Here is an 11,839-nt window from a genome sequence, read left to right on the forward strand (position 1 = left end):
CTAGTAAAAAATCTTTAAAAAAGAAAAAGGTAACAGTTAAAAAAAAAAAATTTTACCCGAAGGCGAGAAAAAAAAAAAAAAATGAAAAAGAAAAAAATTAGATTAACTGCAAGACTAAAAAAAAATCACAGGGAAAAAGCCATGAGTTCCGTGCTTGGCTTTCTCCTCCTCTGGAATTCTGCTGGTCTCTTTGGTATTGAAACCGCACTCCTTGATAGGTGAACTTGGTCTCGGCTGGATTTCTTGTTGATCTTCTGGGGGAGGGGCCTGTTGTAGTGATTCTCAAGTGTCTTTGCCCCAGGCGGAATTACACCGCCCTTACCCGGGGCCGGGGTGAGTAATCCGCTCGGGTTTGCTTTCAGGAGCTTTTGTTCCCTGAGCGCTTTCCGTAGAGTTCCGGAGGACGGGAATACAAATGGCGGCCTCCTGGTCTCCGGCCCGGAGGAGCCGAGAGCCCAGGGCCCCACTCCTCAGTGCGCCCTCAGAGAACAGCGCCCAGTTACTCCCGTCTGCCTGACCTCCGGCCGCGCTCCGAGCTCTCCGAGCCTGCGACCAGTTCAAGGTAACACCGAGCTGTGAGCTTACTGTCGGCTCTGTCTCTGTAGCCGGCTTTCCCGTTCCAATACCCGCAAGGTCTGCGACACTCAGACACCCCTGATCCTTCTGTGACCCTGCGGGACCTGAGGCCACGCTGACCCCGCATGGGCTTCGCCCCGGTTTAGCCTCTGGAGCGATGTCACTCAGCGGAACAGACTTTTAAAAGTCCCGATTTTGTGCGCGGTTGCTCCGCCGCTTGCCGGGAGCCGGCCCCTCCCCCCGGGGTCTATCTTCCCGTCGCTTTGGATTCACTTCTCCGCCGGTCCTACCTTTCAGAAAGTGGTTGTTTTTCTGTTTCCAGAATTGCTGTTCTTCTTCTCTTCGATCTGCCGATGGATTTTCAGGTGTTTGCAATCTTTAGATAAGCTATCTAGCTGATCTCCGGCTAGCTGAAGCAGTCTCAGCCTGCTACTTCTCCGCCATCTTGACTCCTCCCCTAAAATTCTATTGTTTTAAGCCAGTGTTTGGTACTTTGTTATAACAGCTCTAGGCAACTATTAACAGTAACGTTAAAGATTTCTGCCCCTTGGCCCTTCCTAACTGATCTCATTAATTTTGTCAGTGAATATAGCAAACATCTGGGAACCTAAATCAAATTACATTCTTTGACCCTTGAGAGTATACTTATGAAAACAAATAAACAGCATGCTTCAAATGCAACTGAAAACAGACATTTAGTTGCAAGTCTTTTTATATTTAGGTTTGGATTACAAAGCCAAAAACTACAGAACTGACCATCTATTGTAGACAGTCTGAGTTTTGGATAAAGATGTGGAAAGGGACTTGGAAAATGCTAGTAGGGGTTGTATGGGACTTTCCAAACATTTCAAGATCCTTCAGGGGTACCCTGCCTATTCAAGTCTGTACTGGCAAAGCTGGAGAAATGTTTGTGGGAATGGGTGGACATGCCCCAGAAAAGCTTGCTCTGTCCTCAAGCCCAGGAAGTCAAGTTCTCACAGCATCTCAGAGTAGGGATATGAAGGCTCACAGAGATAAGGTGACTTTCTCTGCATTACAATTTATCAGCAGAACAAGAATTAAACAGAACACTCTGTTCTCAGTCTTGTGCTCTTTCCAACACAACACAGCCAGCAGAGGGATGACATATTTTTTGAGTCATTTAAAGTACTCTTGACATATTTTTTGAGTCATTTAAAATATGCTTAGAGGACTATATAGCTGTGTCTTAAATATAGCACTATGCTTAAAATTAAAAAGCTGGACCTGAGAGCTATGTGAACTTGAGCAAGTCATTTAACCCTTCTGAAGGACAATTTTTCACATGTTCAAAATGGAACAATTACATCTGTCTCATGTGGTTGACATGAACTTATTAAAAAGGCTTTTCAGTGGTTAAAGACAAATTTCTGAAGAAACCATTCTGAGGAGCTTTCATGGAAAGGAACTGACTACTAAAAGAAGGGATAGAAAGAAATGGGTGAGTGCTGTGAAGTGTGTAAACCTGGTGATTCACAGACCTGTACCCCTGGGGATAGAGTATTATGCCTCCATCAGAAAGGATGAATACCCAACTTTTGTAGCAACATGGACGGGACTGGAAGAGATTATGCTGAGTGAAATAAGTCAAGCAGAGAGAGTCAATTATCATATGGTTTCACTTATTTGTGGAGCATAACAAATAGCATGGAGGACATGGGGACTTAGAGTGGAGAAGGGAGTTGGGGGAAATTGGAAGGGGAGGTGAACCATGAGAGACTATGGACTCTGAAAAACAATCTGAGGGTTTTGAAGGGACGGGGGGTGGGAGGTTGGGGTACCAGGTGGTGGGTATTATAGAGGGCACGGATTGCATGGAGCATGGGGTGTGGTGCAAAAATAATGAATACTGTTATGCTGGAAAAAAAAAAAAAAAAAAAGAAATGGGTGAGCCTTGCCCTTTTTTGGGAATATTAATGGCTAGTGGCATTGCTTTTAAGATCAAGAAAACTTCTCAATCATAAAACTTTTTAATCATAGCAATGGCATTATTGGTAGAAATCTACCTCTGAAACTTTCTAAGAGACTGAACTACCAGTCTGTCCTCTCTGCCCATTATTCTTGTTTAGAGACAAGGAATATAGCTTAATGATCTCTTGCTATCCCTAAAGCCATAAGATCTTGGAACTCTAGTGAAAGTCAGGTAAGAGGGAAGGAGAAGGACTCCTTCTGTTTCCTTTACTCCTGCCATGTTTTTTTATTGTGTTATGTTAGTCACCATACATCATTAGTTTTTGATGTAGTGTTTTAAGATTCATTGCTTACATATAACACCCATGTGGGAGAATGCTGTCCTGTTTTCCATCTAAATGCCCCCTTGACAGCTCCTCCATGCCAAAAGAAGGCCTGCTTTAGTGTCAGGAACCAGGAACATGAATAGAGGAGACAGATCCCATATGAACAGAAGTGCACATAGATCAACATCTCACAAGATTCTACACCCAGGGGGGAATAAATTGGTCTACTTATTTACTTTAGACAAGATATTTCTCTTATGCTTGATTTTGCTTCTTTTTCAATACCATGAGGTCAGGATTCCTCCCACTTATGCAAACCTATGAAAATTGGACTTTCACACAGTTAGGCAAGTGGGACGAGACAGTGCTTTATCTAGGTCTTGGGCAAAGTCAATTTTATAACCTGATATTTTCTAGGATCAGACCCTGTGCTGTCAGTTCTGGCTAACACCTAAAGGGCTGGCATTCTCTGCACTGGGACTTTCTGGGCCTTGCTAAAAGCCACCAGTTCCTGTCAGTCTTTCTGTAGTAACCTACCTGAGTCCTGAGAAAAGCTCCTGACCAGTTTGTAGGAGTCTTATATTTCTCCAGCCCGATTTTCTTTGGCTATCTCTTTGCCAAGATAACCCTGGGAGGTGAACATGAGGAAATACACCAGGGAACCTGCTCACTGCCCATGGGGCAGTATCAGAGTCATTTGAGATCTTGTGCTGACTTTGAAAGGTTGGCTGTAATTTGGATGTAAGGGTACAGAAACATTTCCAGGAGGAGCACAAGGCATGATGCAGAATCTGACAAATAAAATTCAGTTTAGGTTTTCTCAACCTTAGCTATATGAGTAGGTGCACAGAGAGGCATGAGTGTGCCTGCTAGCATGCACGCACACACACATACACACACATATACACACACAGACACACACATACACCCCTACATACTCATGTAGAGTCTAACTTTCCCTTTTCTCTTTTGGATATATTCCAAACTCTATTGTCTTCAGATGTGTAATGTTTTTTTCCATCACATTCTCCTCACATGGCCTCGCAAGAGCAATTAGAGCTATGAGGCAGGAACTCTTAATTTTCTTGATTTCCCATTTACAAATGTATTTCTCTGACCTTTCTTTAGTAGATGTATCTGCCTTGGATCCAAGACTAACACCTGTATGTGTATTTTAACACCCATTTCATCCTGAGCCTCTGGGTTCTTCTCCTTCAACTATGCCAATTATCTGTTTTTGTCATTTGTTTCTTTCTCTTTCTTTCTTTCTCTTTCCTTTTTTAAGATTATTTATTTATTTGAGATATATATAGAGGGAGTGGATGCAAACTGGGGGAGGAGTAGTGGGAGAGGGACAAGCAGACTCCACACTGAACTCAGAGCCTGACAGGGGGCTCGATCCCAGGACCCTGAGATCATGACCTGAGCCAAAATCAAGAGTTGGTTGCTCAACCAACTGAGCCACCTTATCATCAGTTTCTTTCTATTACTCATTTGTACTAAGAATACAAACATATTAAAATATGCCTCATATTTAAAAGTATCCAGTTGACCCTCATTTTTCACTGAGGGTGAACTGATTTTACATCTCATTACTTACTACTCTAGTTCTCCCACAGCCACTTCTACTGAAAGTCTAACTTCACTATATTACCTGCCAAGCATTTTTACTTTTCATTCCACAACATTCCGAATTCTGTATCCACCTTTCCTTTTCTCTCATGTTGCTAGTGACTTCTACAACCAATACGAATTTTTCTACTGATACTGGGATTTAAGAGACATTACATTTCAGTCCTCATTTTCTAGAGTTTACTAAACATCTCATCTCTGGACTGTGCATAGGTAAGAAAAAGTTGGGGAGAAGAAGTGATTTTTTTTTTTTTTTGAGCCATCAAGAAAACAGCCTTTTATTAAGGCCTTACTTTAGAAGGAGTCTGGAATTCTTCCTCAATAGGATAAGATTAGGAGGAAGAGTGGTTTCCATTAGTGATGGATACCTTTCTTATAAGCTGTAGGGCACCAGTTGATAATGGATGACTACGAGTAATCACATTGCATAAACATAGCATAAACATGTAAATATCAATTGACTTTGTTTAGGGATATCAGGTTTAGAAGTATTACATATAGCATTACAATTTACTTATTTGTTTATTAATACATAAACTAACTTTTCACAAAATAAATTTGATATGGCTATATTAAATTTAGTATTGCTAGATTAAAAAGTACAAGTATTTGAAGGAAAGTGACTGAGGGACACTTGGATGTCTCAGATGGTTAAGCGTCTGCCTTTGTCCAGGCCATGATCTCCAGGTCCAGGGATGATGATGATGATGATGATGATGATGATGATGATAGCGGCAATGATGATTAGGATGATTTTAGAGAGAAAGCAAGCAAGCAGGGGGAGGGGGAGAGGGACAAAAAATCTTAAGCAGACTATGCATGGAGCATAGAACCAGATGTGGGACCCTGAGATCATGACCTGAACTGCAATCAAGAGTAGAACCCTTAACCAACTGAGCCACCCATACAACCCCCCTTAAGTTTTTCTATGTACATCATTATGTCATCTGGAAATGAACATAGTTTTACTTCCTCCTTTCCTTTCTGGATTCCTTTTATTCCTTGTTCTTGCATAGTAGTCTCAGCCAAACCCTCCAGGACAATGTTGAATAAATGTGGCAAGAATGGACATTCTTTTCTTGTTCTTTATTTTAGGGGCAAAGTATTTAATCTTTCACCGTTAAGTTTAACATTACCTAAGCATTTTCGCTAGGTGTCTGCAGTTTTCTTGTGATGTCTTTGTCTGGTTTTGGTATCAAGGTAATACTGGCCTAATAGAATCAGATAGGAAGTGTTCCCTCTTGTTCTGCTTCTTAGAAGAGTTTGGGAAGAATTAGTATTAATTCTTGTGCAGACTAGGAGAACCCTACTTCTAAAGTGTGACCTTTTTATGGGCCCTTATATTCTCAAGTGTTTGATGTGGTTCTTGGACACTGGATGGTCATTACTTAGTAGCTCTCAGTCATGTGGAATCTCCTACTAGAGTTGTTTTCACAGCCTCCTGCAGTAGTGGTGCTTACTTCACCTACTTCAACTTCATTAATGATTCATGCACAGCATGATATGAAACAAAGGCTCATGGAGATTTATATTCAAATTTCTGGAATTCTTTATCTATGTATCTCTTCTTTCTAGCTCTACCCCACAAATCCCACTCTTTGTTCTTCTTGAATTCAATCTGTGTCTCCTAAACTCAGCAACACTGCCATTTTCTGGTTTTTTTTTTTTTTTTTTTTTCCTCCTCTCGTATCATGGTTTAAAAAGTGCCTCCAGTGGGAAAGGTAGGACTCACCTTATCTGTTTCCTGTATCTCAGGACTCAAAGTCCTAAGCTTTCTGTTTTCCAGTAAGGGATCTTTTTTTTTCCCGGATATTTTGTTCATTTTTCTTGTTATTTATGGGTAGAAGGACAAAGCTGGCATCAGTTACTCCATACAGTAAGTCATGGAAATCCCATGAAGTAGTTTTGATTGTCTCCTATGTGGTAGATATTGTTTCAGATGCATAAAGTACAGATGAAATCTCTGCTCTCAAGGTGCTTACATTATATTGGGGAGGACAGAATGTAAATACAAATGTACATAAATATTGTTAGTTGGTGATGCATGGTAGAATGGGGGAGGGTAGAATATTTAATATAGCGTATTCAGGAAATAATTCTGTGAGAAGAATACTCTTGAGGAAGACCTACATAAAGAGAAGGAATAAGCCGTGTGAATATACAGAGAAAAATGTGTCAGTAGAGGAAAGAGCAAGTGCAAAACTCTTGGATGGGGAGAAATCTGGAGTCTTTGAGAAACAGTAAGAGGGTCAGTGTGATTGGAGTATAGTAAACGGGGGGAGAAATGAGAGAAATTAGGTCACCAAGCCCACAAAAGCCAAATTTGGTAAGTCTTGTAGATCAAGGAAGTGTGAATTTTAAATGTGGTAGGAAGCTATAGATTTTTCTTCTTTACCTCTAATGGGAATGATAAAATCTGTTTTATGATTTTTCTAAAAAGTTGATCTGTCTGGTTTCTTTGTAGCTTTAAGGGACAGTAATGGAAGCAGTGAGACTAGTTAGGAAGTTATTGCCTTATTACTAGCTAATATTCAGCTAGTATTCATGACAGACAACAAAACCAAAATCCATTTTTATCTGTTGGGAATCCATTTTAATTGTTCTATACTCTTGCCTTCTGGTTATTAACTATTTTGAATACCAGTCCTAAATCTAGGTGGGAGAAAATGATGGCTTAAGCTAGGTTGGTAGAGGTGGAGGTGATGAGATGTGTCCAGATTCAGGATATATTTGAAAACAGAACAAATGGGATCTGTTTTATGTATTGAGGAGAAAGAGAAAAAAGGAATCAAAAGATGATTCTCGGGTTTTGGATGAATTATGGTGCCATTAACTTAAATAATGAGTTCAATCTGAACTTATTTAAATACACCATTCAAATAAAAAAAATTATGAATGCAGTAACAAACAGAAAAATGGTATGCTAATAATAAAAAAGAGGAAATAACAATGTTTAACAATTGTTTGAGAAATGTTAAATATTATTTATGATCAAAAAAAATGCAAATATATGAAAGAAGTAGCATTTTATGTCAACAAATTGATAAAGATTAAAATATAATTTAAAAACTGTTCTCAGGCCTGGCAAATAAACATTGTCAGACACTCTAATATTCTGTTGGTTTGGCTGTAAATTAATGCAAATATTTATGCAAGCATATGGGTAATATAAATCAAGATCATAAAATACTTATAGCACAAAGATAGGAGTGGAAATGTGAGAAGATAAGGGATTACAGTTTGAGTGTAAGCCATGCTTTCACCAACACAATTCATACATATAATGTATATATGGGAGGTGAGTAGAGAAGTCCACTCTGGATTTTATTCCACTATGGATCTATAAGGGTCTGCAGTAAGAATTGAAAATAAAGGAGCAGGAGGCACGCACACATGTACGTGAATGCCAATAACTATCTCAGTCTTCTAAGGGAAGGGAGATTGAGCATAGATTGGTCTGTGGATCCATCTCTCAAAGATGCAGGCAAGGAAGAGAATGGTTGCATCATGTTTACATCAGTTTATGTGACTTCACTTTATCTTTTATTAGGGTTTGAACTGGATAAGGATGCCCTTCCTGTTATGCCCATAAACTATAGCCAAATATGTACACTTTGGAAAGTTTCTCTTAAGAATATTTAAAAAGTCAGGGTGGGGGAGCACAATGATGTTATTACTAACTATTTCTTTATTTAAAAAGTCATTAAGTCATGTTCACTCTATTCCTACCATATCTCAAATTTAGATCACTTAAGGAGAACCGTGTTCCACATGAGGTACCTGGTAGACTACATAAGCTCTGTACTAAACACTGTTTTCCTTGACAAAATCAGATTATGTCAATCTTTAGAATAACTAATGCAAGGGGTAATAATTATTGATATAAACCATTATCCATAATATACTTCATTTTGAAGTATATTTTTCTAAAAAATGATTTTTACATATTTACATCTCTAAAAATTATAAAATACTTCTCTTGTTCATCTGCTATACATTTCTCCTAATTTTTATAGAATTTATTATATATTTAAGACTAAAAGTTAATAATGAAAATGTGAAACAAACCAACAATATTTGTTATTTTGATTTGTAAGAAGTTAAGAAAATGCCAAAAAAAACTCACCTTAGTTTTGGTTGATTCTTATAAGGGTAGAAACACAATGTTTCATATTAAACATTTCATTAAAGAGGTCATATGAGTCAGCCTACACTTTGGGTTGTGAGCCCTACACCCCATGAATCTTTTGTGACAAGAAGATAATTTATTTGCTTGAATATATGTCAAAGGAGCAATGAGAAGTAGACTCAGATCGGGTTTGGCTGAGTGAGACCATCAGATACTGAATGAATTAACTGGCTTGATATCCTCAGGGTTGAGTGAAAACATCATTTTGAGACAGCATAGACATTCACCAGTTTGAATTCCAACAAGGTCTCTCTATTATAGTTGCCAAACATCTTGATCTCATCCCAGACATTGGTCACCACCAGCAAACCTGAACATTTTTTTTTCTTTTGAATGGTCTAGGGCAGGTCCTCATCAATCTCTATCTTTGCTTTCTGGCAGCTAATCATATCAATTTTTTAGATTACTCCGGGTTAGGTGGACAAAAAACTTCATTCAATATCATCTTTAATTAGCAACTAGTTTCCACTTTAAAATGTGTTTCACACTCTTATCTTTAAACACACACATACACACACACACATGCACAACTTTGAGCTCTATAATACCAAAACTCTTTAACAAAACAAACAGATTTGGACCTAGTCTGTCTACACTACTCCATCCTAATACGTATTTCTCAGTCTTCACTAAATTTTCTTGCCAAATACAATAAAATAAGCAATCACACACTTAAATCTCTATTACCAAGACCCAAGAGGTTATTTCATCAAATGAAAAAATTTTTGAAGTGATCAGGTTAGCCATTATCAATATATTTCATCACCCATTTTTTCATTGTCTTCAAACCAAATACAGTATGAATCTTTTATATAAAGAGAGACACAGTTATTGCTTCAACATTTTATGTAGAGCTGCTTTCACCTCCTGTTTCTTGAGGCTGTAGATGAGGGAGTTCAGCAAAGATGTGATCACATTGTATGGAACGGAGACCACTTGTTCCAATTTGGAGCCTGAGAGGAGAGTTATGTATCTGAGGTGGGAAGAACAGGTAGAGAAGGCTTTGCCTTGAGCCCCAGAAGAACGGATGACTAGGATGGAAGAGATGATTCTAGAATAAGAGAAGAGTATCAGGGGAAGTGTCACAAATCCCAACAAAGCACATGACCCAGCAAGAAGGGCTTCGTTGGCAGTAGGATCACTGCAGGACAGAGGGAAGAGTGAAGGAAGCTCACAACAAAAGTGAGGTATGACACTGGGGCCACAGAAATGTAAAGTGTAGGTTAAAAGAGTGTTTGGCAAGGAGTTTAGGAACCCCACTGCCCGTGCTACAATTATCATTCCAACACACAGAGGCATATTATAACCACACTGTAGAGGAGAAGGTGGCAAATGACTGCATAGTGGTCACAGGCCATAGCAGACAACAGGCAGGCCTCTGTGCTCCCAGAGAATATGAGAAAGAAACTCGGGGTCACACAGCCCCATGTAGATAAGGGTTTTCTTTGAGTTAATAAATTCTGCAACATCTTGGGCATGGTTACTGAAGAAAGGCAAAGCTCTAGAAAAGACAGGTGACCTAGGAAGAAATACATGGGTGTTTTAAGATGAGGATCATTTCTGATCACCAGGATCATCATCAGGTTTCCCATCAGGGTCAAGAGGTAAATCACCAGGAACACTGCAAAAAGCATGGTCTGGATCTGAGGATTTCTGGACCATCTAATGAGGACAAACTTGGTAATGATGGTGACATTTTTCATGATTAAAGATGCTGGCCCTAGAAAGAAACATAATGCAATTGTCCTCTCAGATGAATAAGACTGTCTCTCCTATTTAAAAAAAAAAAATGTGACTTCCAGCTTAAAGGTATAATAAAAAAACTATGAGGTCAAGAAGTTTCCCTTTGGATAACCCCCATTACTACTTCAATTCTGTTGGCATGCAGCATTCCAAAGTACTTCCTCTGTAATTACTTCTTTGAATTTTTTTTTATTTATTTTTTATTTTTTATAAACATATATTTTTATCCCCAGGGGTACAAGTCTGTGAATCACCAGGTTTACACACTTCACCGCACTCACCAAAGCACATACCCTCCCCAATGTCCATAATCCCACCCCCTTCTCCCAAACCCCCTCCCCCCAGCAACCCTCAGTTTGTTTTGTGAGATTAAGAGTCACTTATGGTTTGTCTCCCTCCCAATCCCATCTTGTTTCATTTATTCTTCTCCTACCCACTTAAGCCCCCATGTTGCATCACCACTCCTCATATCAGGGAGATCATATGATAGTTGGTGGGAATGCAAGCTGGTGCAGCCACTCTGGAAAACAGCATGGAGGTTCCTCAAAATGTTGAAAATAGAACTGCCCTATGACCCAGCAATTGCACTACTGGGTATTTACCCTAAAGATACAAACGTAGTGATCCAAAGGGGCACGTGCACCCGAATGTTTATAGCAGCAATGTCCACAATAGCCAAACTATGGAAAGAACCTAGATGTCCATCAACAGATGAATGGATCAAGAAGATGTGGTATATATACACAATGGAATACTATGCAGCCATCAAAAGAAATGAAATCTTGCCATTTGCGACAACATGGATGGAACTAGAGCGTATCATGCTTAGCGAAATAAGTCAAGCAGAGAAAGACAACTTCTTTGAATTTTAATACCCTACCCACTTAAGCCCCCATTTATTCAGGAAATATTTAATAAGCATCCAAGTGCTGGGCACTGTACCAGATCCTGAAGATACAAAGTTGCTTGAGACATGATTCCTGCCCTCAAAGGGCTTAAAATTTAATAGGGGCAGAGAGACATGTAAAGAAGCAGAATAAACCTGTAAAACATAATGCATAGGATAGAGTTATGGCACAAATATAATCAATTATCTCTGGATGACCTGGTGAACAAAGAAGGGGTAAAGTTTAAGCCTGTTTTTTTTTTCTTTTGCCAGAAACATTCAAATATTTAATAATTTATAAAAACTTTTTTTTTTTTTGGGAGAAGTGTGGGGAGACAAGGAGACAGAGGCCATCTTTAGTGAAAAAAAAAACAGGAAGCTTCACTGAACATTCAATTACATGCTGAGCTGTTCTCAATCATGTGGGTGGTGACAAGATGGTAGAGAGATTATTAAAAAAAAAAAAAAAAAACACAGTCTTTACCACGAGTCTATTCACATCCTGGGTAATTTTTATGGAGGGAAGAAAATCCCATGAACTCCTCACTGCTTAAATAA

The 11,839-nt window shown here is 39.1% G+C and overlaps 1 protein-coding gene across 1 annotated transcript; it reads right to left on the reverse strand.

Moving 5' to 3' along the window:
* Positions 1 to 9,480: 9,480 nt before the first annotated feature.
* On the reverse strand, positions 9,481 to 10,355 carry LOC116593541 (olfactory receptor 8S1-like). Its single transcript, XM_032347837.1, is given in 2 exon segments — positions 9,481 to 9,956; positions 9,959 to 10,355. Coding segments are annotated over 2 exon segments (873 nt in total).
* Between the last annotated feature and the right edge of the window lie 1,484 nt (positions 10,356 to 11,839).

Source organism: Mustela erminea, chromosome 6 (genome assembly GCF_009829155.1).
Source record: "Mustela erminea isolate mMusErm1 chromosome 6, mMusErm1.Pri, whole genome shotgun sequence".
Classification (NCBI taxonomy): domain Eukaryota; kingdom Metazoa; phylum Chordata; class Mammalia; order Carnivora; family Mustelidae; genus Mustela; species Mustela erminea.